Genomic DNA, 18,564 nt, shown 5'->3' on the forward strand with positions numbered 1-18,564 from the left:
CTCTGATTTAATTATTTTATGTGCTTTTTAAAGTTTTTCCATCTGAAACAGCAGGAAGGATTAATGCTGTCGCTGGAACTTGGCCAGATCCCTAAACAAACAGATCTGACTCCTACAGAAGCAATTAACAGTCTTTCCATTTACTTTCATGGTAGTTGGTTCTGGAACTACGAGCATGATAACTGATGCTAAACTTGTGAAATGACTACATAGTCTTTTTGATGATTGAATTGAATGGCTTACGACTTTATCATGTATAATTAAAAGTTCTTGTACCATCTCAATCCATATGTTACATGATTAAACAATCTCCATTCTGATGTATACAGTTGATCAAAATTATTTATGAAAATACCATAGTTAATAATTGGGTATTGGAAGTAGTTAATTAATCTATTAAAATGCTAACTTTTTCTTAGTCCAAAGTAATATCTTTTTTTTTAATTGAAACTACACTGTATCTCCTAATTTCATGTCTTCAGCAGTGTGTTTTCCTGGTAAAAATATAGCAGTGGTTTGTCATCTTTTTCTGAGAATTGTTTTATTGTGGGAGATTTGTGTTTTTAATTTGTTATTGCTTCCTCTGGTGATGAGGATATCCAGGAAGAATAGCATGTTGTTTTCTTTTTTCTTTGTCAGTTTTATTCCTTAGAAGATGTTAATTGTTTAATGTATTGTCCCGTTTCTATTATTTTGAAGGTTTCATCTACATACCAGATCTTTACTTTTGGTTGTATGTGTGGGAGTTCCATTGTTTTGAAATGCAGCATTGCAATTTATGCTGAGTCCCAAGAATTGTGATCCTGTGGGTATTTCTCTGATTTATTGATATATTTGTCCATGAAAATGAAAGTGAGATAAAGGTTGATGGGACCCATGATTCTGGGTATTTTGATCTTTAGTGCATTTATTATATCATGTACAGTATGTTGTACATACTATCACTAGATTGTTTTGCTTGTTCTGGATCTAAGGAGTGCATATAGCTTTATAAGTTAGTTTTATCAAATAGCTTAATGAATAGATTTTGATAAATAGAAAAAAAATAATATTATCCAATGCATAATTATAGAAATTAAAATAAAAATCTTTAAAAGTTTGTCTTAAAAAATCTCATGTATCAATTCTTATGTACAATTTTAAAGCTTTATATAATTAAATGATATTATTAGTTTAATTCAAAATGAGATATCTACTATTTATTTTTCCAAAAAATTAAAATATAGAATATATAATTATGCTCACTTCATATAGTTATGAGTTATGCTAACCACTTCAAACGGGGACACAGATTTTGAATAGTATGAATTCTTGTGCCATTATTATTATTATTATTATTATTATTATTATTATTATTATTATTATTATTACACAATCAGCCAGATGTTCAGATTGGATATGGAATGTTTGTCCATCTATAAGTCCTTCACAAGGATGTGAGAAGGCGAACATTGATGTTTGATGGTGTTAAAGGTATTGCCACATGATGTAAGCTGATCCAAGTCTGTCTTTTGCAATTGACTGATGGTAATTCGATCAGTGCTAGAGGTGTTCAAGTGGTAGTCCAGTAGTTTTGGTATTGAGTTAATGTGCTTATTACTATTATTTTGTTTTGCCAGAATCATTATATTTCTATTTGCAGGTCTTTTTAATTTGTTATCTTCTCCAGTTTTTTCCCCGTCTATTCTACTGTCTGTAGGTACTGCCATTTGTTGTCTTTCTTATGGACAGTTGTTAAGTCAGGGGTATTATGTGGCAAGTGCCTGCCTGTTTGAATCCTAAAGTCCCTGTTACTATCTTCTCAATTCTGACTTTGTGTGCATTTAAGGATTGGTCTTGTGCAATCAGAAATGGCCTTTCTTCTTTAACTTCCCTGTTGTTAGCCATTGGCAGGGCTTGTTATTATCTGCTTTGTCTACTATCCTTTTTAATGTATGGGGCGTATAATAGTTTGTCTTCCCGGGTCTCTTTTCTGTTCTTCATTTGGGCAGTGTGGTCTCTCCAGTAGTCACTAAGGCTTCCTGGTATACTAGCTTCAGTGTATCTTATTCACTGTTCTTCAGATATTCTTTCAATGCTCTTTTCTTCTTCAACCATTTGATATATTTGCAACATTCCACACCTTCCTAGATAGAGTCTATCAATATTATTACATGGATTGAAGGGTGTGATTCATCATCACTATTATATACACAACATATTAAATAACAGCTCTAGTAGTATAAAATCAGCTGCATTTTTTTCCTGTCAGAACTTGAGAATTCCTTGGAGAAGAGTTTGAAAAATCTGGGTATAAGGTTTTGTCAGTACAGGTTCAGCAAAATGAAATCTTTGAATAAGCTATTTGCTGGATAGTATGAAATCTGATATGATATTCTATTTTTGTCCATATGACTTCTACTTTCAAGGAGTTGGGGAATATGTGAAAAATATACTGGGAATTGTATGTACAAAGCCAAAGTTTCAGCTGAAATCTGGCAATGTTAATATTCACTAAATTATTTACTAGTCATTTTGTTATCTCCTACTTCCTATTTATTCTCAACATATTTTTAAATTAAACTGAACTAATTTAGGTAATTTTGCCTCTACATCTCAAAGCATAAAATCAAATTAAGCCATGCCTTCTCCAAATCATAATTCTCAACCTTAGAATGCCAGCTGCTCGAATATGTATAATAATGGAAGTGAAAAACCATCCTTTTGCCCATAATTCTGATTTATCCAAATGCAACTAACCATCAATTGTGAATAACAGACAGATTCTAAATTCTGATCTGAAAAACAGAATAACAAATTTGAGAAGACCTTGGAGGTCTTCTAATCCAAACCCCCCCCCCCATACTCTATAGCAGGAAACCCTATACAGTGGTACCTCTACTTACGAACTTAATTCGTTCCATGACCAGATTAAGTAGAAAAGTTTGTAAGAAGAAGCAATTTTTCCCATAGGAATCAATGTAAAAGCAAATAGTGCATGCGATTGGGAAAACCACAGGGAATGTGGAGGCCCTGTTTGTTCCCAGGAGATTCCTAGAGAGACCCCACGGAGGCTTCTCCCTGCCTTTTCCGGCCCTGTTTCCTCCCAGGAGATTCCTAGAGAGGCCCCACGGAGGCTTCTCACTGCCTTTTCCAGTTACAGTTTCGGGGGCTTGGGTTTGTAAGTGAAAAATGGTTCTTGAGAAGAAGCAAAAAAATCTTGAATATCCAGTTCTTATCTAGAAAAGTTCGTAAGTACTGTACCGCTGTATAGTAATTTAGCCTGTACTCTTTCAGATAAATGGTTGGCTCAAATTTAAGAACAAATGATATGCCCATTTAAAAATGATGTTTGCACATTTCTAAATCTGATTTTGCTTTTTCTGCTCAATCTTTGGCTGAATGTAATAATCTGATCATTATATTCAAAACCTTTATATTCAATATGCAAATACATTTATATTCTAAATCTTCAAGAAAGAATTTGCCTTTCCTATAGGGGAAAAACCAACAATTTCTTTGGTAAATTACATTTTAATAGTTGCTGATTGTTTCCAACACCATTATTTAAAATTTGACTTAAATGTCTAAATCAGGCAGTTTGGCACTTGCAGCACCAGAAGCCCTGCTGTATAATCATACAATTATAATGATAAATGGTTGAAATAATTTGGAAATTTCATCTTTCTTGAATTATATTCAAACCAAGATGAATTCTTATACTAAAATCTGTATACTTTATAATTTAATGGTTCAATAGCCTATTCAGGTGAAATGCATACAAACATGTGATTAAGAACAATCATACATAAAATATATGTCTGGGGATAATATACCACAAAACTAATTATTTTGGTTGCAAATGTGTGAAAAATAAATGTGCATGGAATGCCTGAAACCATATAATTTTTTCTGATGATGTTTTTAAAAGTTTTAGCAAAGTAATGTGGAAATAGGCTGAAACAAAGCAATCAAACAGTCCTATGCTGAAACTGGAGTGCTTCAGCATCAAAGCACTCAACTGTTCTAATGTTTTAATGGCTGAAGCCCAGCAGGACAGAAATAAAGTTGAAGAGATGTGAATGTTTTTCTGCCTTTTTTCGTTTGTTAAAAATCTTTCCCTTGGATGCAATAGGAAAGAATATATTTAAGTATGTTGTCAAGCTGATATAATTGTATTTTGGCTTAGGGGTGAAACTGAGGATTTCAATTGCTCTGTTGAGGCCAATCCAACTTTTTTGGACTGTTCAAAATATCCTATCCTGTCCTTTCCAAAATATTCTAACTTAACTTCTTATCTTTTCTGTTCTTCAGATTTAAACTTCTGTTTGTAGCTTTAGAGAGAGAAGCACATCCTATAACCCCTGTTCAGCAATATGGGAAATGAAGCAAAACCCTAAATTAGCCTCTGTACTAGTATTTCCTTCCTGTAAATGAAGTCACACAAGTGTTCAAGACATTAATTTTGTGCTTCCTGTGGAAAGCAATTATCTCTGAGGAAAGCTAGCCACTAAGAGCACCACAATGGAATACCCTGGCCCTATAAAGCCCATATGTCTCTGACCAAATACTGTGACATGGCTTTCGATCCAAGCCAGCCCTGTTGAATATGCAGTTTTTTAATGTAATGGAATAAATGTGATTCCTCACACAAGTACCCTCATATAATGTATTTTATATTCTAAGATCCGCCTTTTACCTGGGGCTCTGGGGGGGGGGGTTGAACATTCCTCTTCTTAAGGCCTGGCTGAATGCAGCCATCAAGGAGGGTATTGCTGCTGAATTGCATCAGGGACCAGTTGCCCCTGCAAGATTTTGCCTTCCATGGTTAATAGGTGGCTTCGGTCATGTATCTTTTTATTCATTCATTCATTCATTCATTCATTTATTGGATTTGTATGCCGCCCCTCTCCGCAGACTCTTTTTGATGTTCTATTCAGATATCCCCTTCTAATGTTTTATATATTATTTTGAAGAAACATTCAGAGGTATCTGTTCGATAAATACCTAATGAGGTCTCGGCAAAATTTACATAATTTGAGATTATTTCAGAAACGTGAAAACTACTTCAAAGTTATACGCCATGAATAAATGCTGAGACCAAGAAAGTATTTGAATTTTATGTGGCTTTGTTTATATTTCTTCCTGAATGCCAAGAAAAAGTCAGCTTACAGTTCTATTTACAATAGCAGACCTATGTTTAATTAAATCAGAATTATTAAACAGTTGATATATTAGAGCTATATGGGGATAATTATATACCAGTATATGAATAATTGCTGGGCTAACATTATTTTTTTTTTTTGCAAGTAAACTGACATTAACTAAAGAGGCAGCTATGTTCTTGCTTATTCCCTAATAAAAACTTTGTTAGAGATAATCAACAATTATTTGAACCTGTAAAATCAGCAGGAATGTACAATTAATTGTATCTCATCAGAAACCAGTAAGGTGGCTGCAAGAAAAAAAATGTAGACTTAGCAATACAAATCCTTAAGAATAAAAAGGAAAACATAACTTTAAAGATAGAGTAAAAAGGCAGGAAAATAATATTCAATAAACGTTATTAACATTATTAGCAATGATGGACTCAGAAAACTAATATCCATCCAGAAATTCATATTTTCTTTCTCATCACCTTTAAAACCCTATGGCACAGGGGCAGATTATCTGTAGGGCATCTTTCCCTAAGGATATCTATCCTACCAGGTAAGATAGGATGGGTATGCTTCTACTCCCTTCCCCCAATTTGCCATCTAATGGGAGCTAGGAATCATATAGGTATTTTCTATGGACAGCCCTTGCCCTTTGAAGCACTCTGCCCTCAAAGATTGCAAGCCCTCTGCCCTCCTAGCTTTCCATAAAGCTTTAAAGAATATCTGCCTTTCCCATCAAGTGCTGGCATCAGAGGAGATGATTTCTGTCATTTTTAATGTGTTTAGTTTTATAGTTTTAATATGACTTTTATGCTACTTTAATTTTTGATTGGAAGTTACCCAGAGTTGGTTATAAGATGAGCAGCTATATAAATGTTTTAAATAAATAAATAATTCAGAGCTGTTTGCCTGCTACTTTAAACTTGAATATGTTTTTCCCCATCCTCTTAAGGAAACAATATCAAGATTCTCATGAAATATCTTTAAATTTTAACAAGAAGCTACCCTTCTACTGAGTTTAAAATAGAAGATTAGTCTGCTTTAATCAGCAAGTAAAATTATCTGTATTCCATGGGGTTTTTTTCCCAAGAGATCCTGAAGTTTCATTTACAGTAGCATACTGAACTATATGGCTATGTATATTATCTCGCATCTTGTTATTAGCAAACATATTTTATATATACTGTATCATACTGAGTGGTATGATCTAAACATTAATTAATGTATTTCTAAAAATTGCACTCAATTCAATATTTATTAATAAACATCTTGTAATATATCCAGAAGTTGATATTCAGAGAAGAGAACAGGGATTATAAAAGAGATGAGGATACAGAATTCACAAGTTAAATGGATAAGCAACAAAGTTAGCCAAATATATTTTGTTGCCTTGGAACACCAAATGGTACCTCACTATCAGCCACTCAAATTGAGGTACTTAGTATGGCAAACAATGGACTTTGTTAGCACAATATTTATTTATTTATCATATTTATACATCTCCTATCTATCTAAGTGATTCTGGCAGTTTACAAATAAAAACCATAAAGTCTATAAAATCTAGACAAAGTTAAAAAAAGATAAAAGCCTAAAAGGATAGAGGGAACGCCCTTAAGCCACCAACCATGACCCCCAGATTTACATTAAGATGCTAGTTGACAGAGCCAGGTCTTAACACTCCTCCAAAAGGAAGAAGTGTGGGGGAGAATCTTGCCCTAGGGGCAAGATGTTCCATAGTTCAGGGGTGAAAGCAGAGAAAGCTCTCTTCCTTGATTCTGCCAGTCTAGCCAAAAAGGATACATTACTCAATGGTATTGAGAGTGCCAAAAGAGTTAAGAAGAACGAAGATGGATGTACTACCAGAACCAGTGCTCTTTCTGTCTCATATCCAGGCTTGAATCCTCTCAGGAAGTAGTACAGATAATTTATTAATCCAGGAATTATCTATAATGATGGGGTCCAGAGATGGTTTCTTGAGAAGACGATGAACCAATGCCACTTTAAAAGGACCCACTCCCTCAAGGATGAGTAAATCATTGACTCACCCATGTATCATCTCCCAGGTGTCCTTGACCAGCCAGGAAGCACATGTATTTAGTTCATAGGTGGGTGCACTTAGAGTCCCATGGAGTCTATTATTTTTCATTGTCTTATAATAGTGCACTTCTACATCAAACAAATAGGAAAAAAACAGCCTTCTTGTTGAGCTCTGGAGATATCTAAGTTTGCAGTTGATTAGTTTTCATTAATAAGATTAAATGATGCTTTTTGTCTCCAGAAGTTAATGCAAACAAAATCCATTTATCATCATGGCAGTAGTTCCTGCAACAAAGTTAATGACCACAACTGTTCTACTATCAAGCGAGTCAGAAATTATGCTTTTTCTGCAGAAAAGTCAAATCCTGCAATCAATCATTGTCAACATAATAATACCGTTAAATACTCTGGAATGGAAAAGTAACCTGGCCATTATCTTAAAATGCATCTTGGAAATTGTTTTCTTTGTGTTTATATGGTTAGTCTAGGAAAATGGCATTTTTTTGCAGCATGAAATAGCTGAAAACACTTGTCAAGGAAAAAGTTCCCGCTTAAGTGCTTTATGTGTGTATGGGGCAGGAATAGATGGACAGATAGATTAGATAGTAAGAGAGATATAATTTATTTCCTAAAAGTGTAATGGCACTTTATTTCTTATATCAGTTTTTTGTGCCAAGTGACTCATCTAATAGAATGTCTTCTTTGGTTCTTTTTTCAATTCAGAAATATACTTAAATCTTCAGTGACAACTCACTCTGTGCCAAAAAGCTTTCAAAAGCATTCAATATTAGCAAGGTGTTTGGGAAGTAGCATTGTTCAGCATCAGAAATCTGAGTCTTTTGCCATTCTCCCATTTTGCCAATCTAATGACTTTCATTCTTTGTAGTGACTTTGTTTGCGGGATGAGCAAAAATCCTGCTGATTTTTTGTGTTCTTGCTGTTGTTATAGTGACATATCTCACAATTTCTAATTTGAATAATCTCATGATGTAAAATTAAGTTTGCATAGCTCACATATGATTAAATGCTTTCCCTTGTTTAATTTAATGAGTTTGATTGCATGCCTTGAGAATGCTAAAAAAAAATATCATTTTTTAACAAAGAAATTCTGGTTTGTGACTGTATGTTCTAAAACTAGATGTTCTCTTCCAACAGAAAAATGTAGCTTTTAAAAAGTGTGCATTTAAATGCAATAATGCAATAAAATATCATAATGGCAATATTTATTTCAATCCAATTAAGGAAGATGTAATTCCCCTTTGGCTTTTAAAAATGAAGTTACCAGTTATTCTGGTTTAAAGCTCTGTGTTGAAGTTTTGTTGTTTTAAGCTTGAAGTAGTTTATCTACTGAAATATGTAAACAGATTAATTTAGAATATAGTTGATATTGCTGTGTAATGCAGAATAAATCATGTAGATGATAGTAGTTGCGTGTAACCAACTCACCCAATTGTTAGCTGTAGTATCATTAGTTTTATGTATCTGTCATAGCATTAGCTTCCTTTCCTTTCTTTTTCTTTTACCCATTGTAGGAAGACAGCCATCCTAGTTTATAACAGTAAAAAAAAAAAATCAGAGATCTGGCATCATATTTTCTCTTGAACAAGTTGTATTGACAGGTATAAACTTCTGTGAACTGCAAATAAAATATTTTTTTTACATACACTTGTTGGTCAGAAAAGGTGCCAATAATTATTGTTTCTCTTTTTCTGTGTGATATCCTATTAGAATTGCTTATGCAGATTTCTAAAAATAAGGAAGAATATTTCAGAATCACAAATCAATATGGACATGTAGGTTCCATCAACTTTCTTTAATGATGCAATTAATGATTTCTTAAGGATGATAAAAAAATATCTTTACAATCTAACACTAGGGACAGTAGCTACCAGTCTTTTTTTTATCATGTCTTTTGCTAAAACTTTTGTACATTTAGCAGCTTTACCCATTTAATATTTCAATTTCAGTTCTATTCACTTGGTTGGAACAGAAAATTGTTCACCTGATTGAAAAAGTTCTTAGTCAAAAATAAGGTCACCCAAATGCACTACAGACTTTTTCAGAGCTTCAGATTAAATGAACAAAGATTTTTTTTTCAAATGTCTTGTCAAGTCTTCGGAGAGGAGCGGCATACAAATCAAACAAACAAACATACCAATCAATCAAACGAATGAATGAACAGATAGACAGACAGACCAAACAAGTGGACAGACAGACAAGCAAACAAACGAACAAACAAACAAACAAATAAATAAATAGAGATTTCAAAATGGTAGACATATCCACAATACTGAAATAACTTTTGAGTTTATATTTTAACAAAGTAGTGTCATGAAAAAAGAAAGAAAGAAGATTTTCATCTGATCATTTAAAAATTGGCATATACTATGAATGGATCTTCTGCAAGCTGCTATCCTTAGAAAGCAGCTTTCTTGAAAAGATCATGATACACATTTTTTTTTCCATTTCCAAAAGAATAATCACAATGCACAAATACAGGAGCTAAGAAAATGGAGTAATCCATAATTGGGCAGGTTATAACGTACATGCCAGAAATTAATAAGTAGATGTTTGTACTGGAAATTCCTTTTATAAAACTTTCAACATTGAAATATTAACTGTTGATATGTACTATGTTGCCCAGTTAATTTGAACTGCACTAACTCTGTATATTTTCCTTTTATAATTCTCGCTTTTCAATGTTATGAAACATAATTGTAGAGATTTTTGTGTAAGTTATTTGGAAGAATAATACAGGAAAGCTGAATCTAAGTAACACGATTTGTTTCACTTTGTTGACTTAAAACTCTGATTTCATTTAAGTAAAACTTTCCTTCATAATCACTATGAACTTTGCTTTATATGATAGAAAGGCTGCCTAAACATCGTTCTGATTTTACAGGCTATTTAATAGACTGTTTCTCTTTTACTACACACACACACACACTTGCACACATATTTATTTTATTTGTATAATGCCTGTAATTTATGAGTATTCATAATATAGATTTATTTCTACGGGATAGTCATTGGCCTTCACTTAATATGACCTTGACCTGTATCTGAGTCATTGTCAAGAAAAAGCAACAGCAAGTGGATAAATGCTGCTTATATGTGACTGTTCAGATCACGTAATACTTGTTTTCTTAAGATCTGGATGACCAGCTTCTGCTGACCTAAAGCTTGCTTTATTTTCCAGGCCACAATGCAAGTTGGGTTATGAGGGCAGTTTTATGTTAAACTCATGCTTCCCTCAGCAGATGAAAAATTATAAGGTCATAAGACTCAAATGCAATTGCCTATGCCCATGATGGTGAACCTATGGCACATGTGCCAGAGGTGACACACAGAGCCATCTCTCTGGGCATGCGAAGCCATTGGCAATTGCTCTTCCATGTTCTGGCGTGCCGGCCAGATGGTTCAGCAACCTCATGGGCATTGAAAGTACTGGCCTTCAACCTAGCTGTTTCTCTGTGCCTAGCTTTCCGTATAGGTCCTCAAAGGGCTATGCTGCAAAAGACTCTCTCTCTCTCCCAGTAACAGAGCGGGAAAGAGAAAACAGGTCACTGGAGAACACATGGAGGGCTCCACCATGTGCTCTCCAGGTCAGTAGCTGATGCTTCTCTCTCCTGCTGCTGTTGCCTGGGAGAGAGAATCTTTCACAGCACAGGCCCATCCGGAAAGCCTGCACTTTCCCAGGGCCCTGAGGGCCTCCCCCATGCCCACCGCTGCCTGGAGATCCCCTTTCACCTGCTGCCACCCCCCACTAGCCACCTTCTAAAGTCCCCCTTTCATGTTTCCCCTAACCGCCTGGCCTGCAAGGGAAGCACATGCAGATTGTGGTACTGACACCAGAGCTCTTCCCATGTGTTTCCCCCAGGTGCCTGGCCTGCAAGAGAAGCACATGGGAGATCGCGGTACTTGAGCTCTTCCTGTGCATTTCCCTCAGCCACCTGGCCTGCGAGGGAAGCATATGGGAAAACCTAGCTGCAGTTTACTCATGAGCAACTTTGGCTGGGAGGAGCAAGAAAAAAGGCCAATGGTGCTCACGATTAAATCGAGGCTCCTAAGGGGGATCGAGGGCCTTGCTGAGAGCATTGCTAGCAACTGCTTCTTGCATCAGGAGGTCAATGCTCTTCCTGCTGCTGCTTGGGTTCCTCAGTGTATGGAGGCAGGAGGCGGCAAGAGATGAGAGAGAGATGCCAGTGGTGCTAGGTGCCTGAGTTGCCGCTGGGATCACACAGGAGTTCCAGTCTGCCTGCCTGCCCTGCCACAAGGTGGGTGAGTGGGTGAGTAAGTGGCTGGGAGGGGAGAATTATTGACAAACAGCTGAGCAGGTGGAGAGCTTTGGAAGACGTGGAATGGGGTTTAGTATGCCTTATGTACTGACTTGGATGACTTTGTGCCAACCCAAAGAAAGAGGAGGGGAGGCAAGAGCAAGTGGTAGTGGCGGTACTCTCAGCCCCATAGCACCAGCTGCTTCTCCATCAAGGGCCACCCTGTGGAAAATTTGGGCTCTGCCAGTGGGCCTTAAGGTCCCCAGTGGGAGGAGAATATCAAGCAACTTCTCCTCCTCTAGGCATTAGCCAAAGGGAAGTAGTAAAACCAGTTTTTATTCCTTTGTTAAATTTGACAAAGGATCATCCAGCAGCCGAGAGGGAGAAGGAGCTGCATTTCTGTGTGCTCCTGTTTCTGTGTAGCATTCTCCCTTCAATGATAGCAGCTGCTGCTGCCCCCTTCTCCCTCTCTCGCCTCACACAACCTGCTCTCCACTCTGAGAAAGCACAAGCCTCTAAAATCGAGCAGCTGAAGTGCCCCTAACATTTTCCATACACTGGTGTAACTGGCTGTTTTTTATGATTCTGCTTCCTTTATGTGGGCAGCTCAATGCCAGTTGACTCCCCTTCGTGTCAGCTCGGGAAGGAGGGGAATGGGGAGGACCAGCCACCCGATGCAGAGAAAGAAAAGCTCCACCTCTCCTGTGCAGCACAGTGGCAGCAGTGAGAGGAGTCCCTGCTGTCCCCACTGCTGTGATTCTGGTGCAGGAGGGTATCTTTTTGTGTGCATGTGTGTGTGCGCGTGAAAGAGAGGAGAGAGCGAAAAAGGGAGGAAAAGAGAGAAAGAGAAAAAATGAGAAAATAATGGAGGGAAACAATGAGAGAGAGAAAAGAGAGAAACATGAGAGGGAGAAAGAGGGAGAAAGAGATGAGAGAGGGAGAGAGATGGGAAAGAGGGGGAGAAAGAAAAAGAGATGAAAGATGAGTGAGAGGAGATGAGAGAGAGAAGAAAAGAGACAGATAGGGAGAAAAAAAGAGAGAGAGATACCTGTTTAAAAGAAAATAGAAAAATGACTCTTTGAGGCTATAGACCCCTGGGTTAAGTGAATACAATGGTTAAGTGGACCTAGTGGTCATTAAGCGAACATTGGTTGTTAAACAAGACTGAGTGGGATGTTGTAACTGGTGAGAAATGTGTAAGTGTGTGTGGTTGTCAAAACTCCAAAACCAGATCCAGTAGCTCTGAGGAGGCCTGTCATAAATGTGAACACTTGCTAAGTAACCGGCCTTTAAGCAAGAGCCACTTGTATTTGGTTGGCCTGTATGGAATCTGGTTTCCTTTAATCCTTTGGGGATTGCAAAAGGTCCGGATGCAGTTATCCTCGTGGGGAGAACTAGCCACACCTACCCATAACATGACCATTAAGTCATTCTCACCTAGTCACATGTCCATGAAGCCACACCCACCATCACATGGTCATCAAATCAAGCCCACAGAACTGATAGTAAAAAAAATTCAGAACCACCCTGCTTCTGTTTTTGCCTTTCTGATTAACAATATGTTCTTCTATTTTGTGTGTTTTTTCTCTTCACAGTGCCATCTTGGGCCTTAATAGCCATAGCCATAGTTGCCGTCTTATTAGTCCTTACCTGCTGTTTCTGTCTGTGTAAGAAATGCTTGTTCAAAAAGAAAAACAAGAAGAAGGGCAAGGAGAAGGGAGGGAAGAATGCCATTAACATGAAAGATGTAAAAGATTTAGGCAAGAACTTGAAAGATCAGGTAAAATGTATACCATGTTCTTAAATTTATACTGTATCTGAATATTTAAATGCACAGACTGAGATAATGATATTATGTACTTTATTGAAAATTGATTAGTTACAAATGTTATAATGGAAATTTCTTAAATTTCTGTCACACAATTTTCTTGATCAGCATCCTTAATTTGAGTTTGGGCTGCTATAGACTCAGCTCCTTTCAAACTTGTAGCTTAGGTTCAGAACATCTGGTGTTTACTAGGTGTAGATGTAGATATGTCTAAGGAGTTCACAACATAATAATCAAGATGACTGAGTTATCTGTCATCTCACAAAACCACACTGAGATTCCCCTTCAAGTGTTGTTGATTCTTGTCTAACCCATAGTGAAATTTTGTTCATGATATGTCCTTAACCTGGTCCTTCAAGTCTTCCAGAAGTACAACCTTTGCCATTGTACCTCAGTCCATTCATCCTAGTGGTGGTTTTCCTCTTCTTTTCTTTCCTTCCACCTGTCCTAAGATCAGAACCTTTTCCAGATAACTAGGTTTTTACGTAATGTATGTAAAGCATCATCATTTGAGGCTGGTAATTTGTGCTTTGAGTGAGAACTCTAGATTGATTTATTCTTTTGTATACGCTTTTATATGTGTAGCTGCCCAGAGTCCTTTCGGGAGTGGGGTGGCATGTAAATCCAAATAATAAATATTTAGTTAGAAACCATCACCACTTGTATCTAGTACACAAATAAAGGATATTCTGTTATTCCTTTTGTAGCATATTATTTTGACTCCTAAAGCCTAGTTGTAGTAAGGTATAGGCCAGGTAACTGGGACTGCCATTTCTTTATCCCAAATTAACCTCAGTCCACCTTATTAACATCAAAAAATGAATAAGGCTTTTTGATCAAAGAGATTGAGGTCCCCCCCCACACACACACACTTCTTTTTAAAGCAATGCTTGCCAAATACTACAATATGAATGGTAAAAGTTATTCTTCTTATTTCAAATTTTCATTATTTAAAGAAACAGGAAGAGAATGAAGAATAGATTTTCATTGATACCATTATTTGTAATCAATTTATATCACTGCTGTATGAATAAAGAATAGGTGCTGTTGTTAAAGGACATTTACGTAGCACCCCCCAATAGAATTTACCAGTAACTAGCAATATACATAATCCTTAGATTATGTATATTGCTAGTTACTGGTAAATTCTATTGGGGGGTGCTATGTAAATGTCCTTTAACAACATCACCCTTCTTCCCAGTGAAATGTGAATGTTGATATCATCTTTTGATTTGTCAAGCAAGCATGTGCAGAAAATAAAAATGCTCTTTAAATTTGATAAAATCAATATTCTAAAGGAGAGTTATTGCAATGGGAGAACAAATGAATAGCACCAAAAGAAAAGTGAACTAGCTCAGATGAAGAATTTAGAATTAAAATTTCTTTGATAGTTTTGGTATCTTCTTGTATTAAGTACTTCTTAAATGTCACAAATGTAAGTGATACATTTGTCCTATTATTTATACACTAATAACATATTGTTAGAAACCTGGAAAAGTTAGAACTTCATTACTTACATCTATGATTAAACAAATATAAGTCCACCAATCTGAATAAGTTTAAGGAAAGATTCTTTTGGGATTTTAGCATTGGTGAAAATTATTTGTTGCTTGAGGCAAAGTAATAAATATTGTTCAGTCATCTTGATCATCAAGTAAGTTATTCCAGCAGTTAATGTGGAAACTCACTCAAGGATCTGTCTCTGGTGATAGATATCAAACAATAATACATAAAAATAACTAATTATATGTAATTTAATAAAATACACACACACACACACACACACACACACACACACACATAGACATACCCAAATCACTTTCCTGGAGGAAGTCTTATTCTACTTAATGGTGGGATTGGTTTCACTTTTTCAGTAGATCCTTCTACTTTCTACTCACTCTTGCCTTGGACAAAACTGAGATAAGGGATGAAGGAATAATTTTGCCAAAAGCCTCTCCCTTCATCCCTGCGATTTTAAAATTTTATTCCTCAAAGGTACATATTTATAATAATTAAATATATATATATTAACTATACTGACAGAAATCCTTCTGTTGCTCTGGAACTGACATTATAATTATTTATGTTCCAATAGAAAAGAATATGTATAGCTCAGAGTTGAACAGTGGAATCTATGGTGCTATGAAGATATTACCTAATCAGATGTATGTAAACAAAAAGCCCAGCCCTAAGAGCACCAAGACTTATTTTCATTGTTTAACAGTTCTATTGAATTTTACTCAATGCACAAGTAACTAATACAATAAATAGAAAATTGTCAATGTTCATCTATCTTGCTTATCTCTCCCTTTCATTATGAAGTAGAAGATGTAGTCCAATGCTACTATTAAATAATCCAGTTGCATTATAGCACTGGATCATCATTTTCCTTGAGATATCCTCAAGATAGACAGAAAGACAGAGACAGATAGATGGACAGATAGACAGACAAACAGACAGAGATGGATGGATGGATGGACAGACAGACAGCAGAAAGAAAAATAGACAGATAAATATATGAACATGTATATTTTATGCATTCTTTATATAAATAAATTTCTAATACAGTGATACCTCATCTTACGAACCCCTCTTCATACAAACCTTTCATGATACGAACCCAGTGTTTAAGATTTTTTTGCCTCTTATTCCGAACTATTTTCACTTTACGAACCTGAGCAGCCGCCGGGATTTCCCTGAGGCTCCTCGATTCCCTTCATTTTTGCCAGCGCTGCTTTGAATCCCAGCGACGAACTCCCCCCTTCCAAACTGCATGGGGAAAAGACTCATGGAGCTCAAGAGAGGAGAAAGGAGTGGGGAAAATGAGCAGGACAGGGTGAGCAAAAACGGGAGGGACCCATGGAGCTCAAGAGGAGAAAGGAGTGGGGAAAATGAGCAGGACAGGGTGGGCAAAAATGGGAGGGACTAATGGAGCTCAAGAGGAGAAAGAGTGGGGAAAATGAGCAGGACATGGTGAGCAAAAACGGGAGGGACCCATGGAGCTCAAGAGGAGAAAGGAGTGGGGAAAATGAGCAGGACATGGTGAGCAAAAACGGGAGGGACCCATGGAGCTCAAGAAGAGAAAGGAGTGGGGAAAATGAGCAGAACGGGGTGGGCAAAAACGGGAGGGACTCATGGAGCTCAAGAGGAGAAAGGAGTGGGGAAAATGAGCAGAACGGGGTGGGCAATAACGGGAGGGACTCATGGAGCTCAAGAGGAGAAAGGAGTGGGGAAAATGAGCAGGACAGGGTGAGCAAAAACCGGAAGGACTCATGGAGCTCAAGAGGAGAAAGGAGTGGGGAAAATGAGCAGGACAGGGTGAGCAAAAACAGGAGGGAAAGACCCATGGATCTCAAGAGAGGCTCTTTTCGCCTTGCTTCGTTGGGACTGCCACCTCTTGCCACCTCTCGCTGTCCCTCCCCCCACTCCGTTTGCCTCAGCTTAGTCTGCCTCCCCCCCGCTTTTTTTAAAAAAAAGCCTTAATGTTTTGGATTTTCCTAATGGGCTTGCACGCATTATTGGCTTTTCCATTGATTCCTATGGGAAACATTGTTTCATATTACGAACTTTTCACCTTACGAACCTCATCCCGGAACCAATTAAGTTCGTAAGATGAGGTATTACTGTACCTTATATGAATTTCCTATTAGCTTGGAGAAGGGAGTCAGATGCTTGAAACAACCAATCCCTCTGAAAGGTGCACTAGTCAATTGCACCTGTTTCATTTCAACAGAGACTTCTAAAATCATTAGGCTTATCACAGAGAGCCTTGAATTTTAAGAACAACTTTAACTAGTGAGGTCAGAACTTATTTAGCAGATACCCATTCTGGCGATAGCAAAGATTTGTTTTTAATATATATATGCTCATTGTGACTCATTCTTTAATTGTTGGTTGGTTATGGTAATCATAATCAATATTTCATTAGAAGATAGTCTGAAACTGCTCTTTTAGGAATCTATAGAAAATAAACTTTGTATATTCGTAATGATTCTAATGATAATAACCATCTGTTACGTTTTTTTAATAGGACAAACTGAATGTATTTTGTTGCCATGTTTTTGTGCATTTTGTTGTGTGTTTTTAATAAAGCATTTTTCTATGATACAATATATTATTAAATATATTCCATTATATTTGTTGAGATCTGGTTATAATGACCAAAACATTATTTGATGATTCTGGCCAACCTAAATTAAAAAAGAAAGAAACAATAGGCACAGTAAAAAAATGCAGGCATGAGAAATTTTCCCACTGAGCAATGGAAAGAAAGACATCCCAGAAGAAGACAGACAAAACCATTGTTACACAATTACCAAGGTTATGAAGTTGCCACGAAGGATATTTTATACTGTCCTTACAACTATTAAATGTTTCAAATGCATGCCCCCTTTTGAATCTCACTACCCTACCCTAATCAAGTTTATTTGTATGTTCATTCTACTGTTTTCAATAAGTTTTACTTCCAGGATACATCATATTTATTTTATGTGTAAAATATATATTCTTATGCATCTAGGGAAATCTATTCATAGGAAAATATTTCTTTAAAAGAATGGTCAAAGATTATAAGTCTTAAGTGTGTTAAAAGATTCAGTAGAAAGAATATATGTAAAAGGTCATTTCTCCATGGTTTTACTAATATTTTTGTGTGGATGGATGTTTTAATTTTTATTTCTTCCTTCTATGTCCTCCTTATCTATGTTGTGTCTCATGACTGTTCTGGATTGTCACTTGCGGTAGGTTTATTTTGCTCTTTAGACACATGTAAAGTAAATCTCTAATGTACTTAATGCCCCAATAGCTGTAGCTCCTCAGCCTGAGATTTATGCAAAGCTTTTACACACATCAAGAGGCTGAACCAAACTGATTTATTTATATTACAGGATTTAATACTCATTTCCTTTATTCTTTGTAACTTTTGCTAAGCTGAAGATTGTTAGACATTTCAGATTTTGATGTGCACTGATTTTGTCTTCCTTTTGGTTAACATGTCAAAGCACCCGAATGGCTGTATAATTTTCTGGTGCTATTTTTTTTTCTTGTTTGAAATAGGAGGAAAATTTGCTTTAGTTCAACCTTTATGCAAAGAGGTTACCTAATCATATAACTGATAAACTGAAAAAATATTGGGAATTTAGCAGCATGTCTCAAAAATAATTGCATCATTAGTCTCTAACCTTTATTGTGTCACAATTTGTTAACAGAGAAGAGAGTGCTTTAAATTGTATCAGGCTGAATTTTTTTTCACTAGCTAAATTTTATGGCAAGTATACCTCATGTTCAA

The 18,564-nt window shown here is 36.3% G+C and overlaps 1 protein-coding gene across 1 annotated transcript in view; it reads left to right on the plus strand.

Annotated features, from left to right (window-relative positions):
- Window positions 1-18,564, plus strand: part of LOC139168875 (synaptotagmin-1) — a 455,513-nt gene that overhangs the window by 310,055 nt on the left and 126,894 nt on the right. The window contains exon 4 of the mRNA XM_070754642.1: window positions 13,045-13,229. Within this exon, the coding sequence (XP_070610743.1) occupies window positions 13,045-13,229 (185 nt within the window). The remainder of the gene's footprint in view (window positions 1-13,044; window positions 13,230-18,564) is intronic.

This window comes from Erythrolamprus reginae, chromosome 6 (genome assembly GCF_031021105.1).
Source record: "Erythrolamprus reginae isolate rEryReg1 chromosome 6, rEryReg1.hap1, whole genome shotgun sequence".
Lineage (NCBI taxonomy): Eukaryota > Metazoa > Chordata > Lepidosauria > Squamata > Dipsadidae > Erythrolamprus > Erythrolamprus reginae.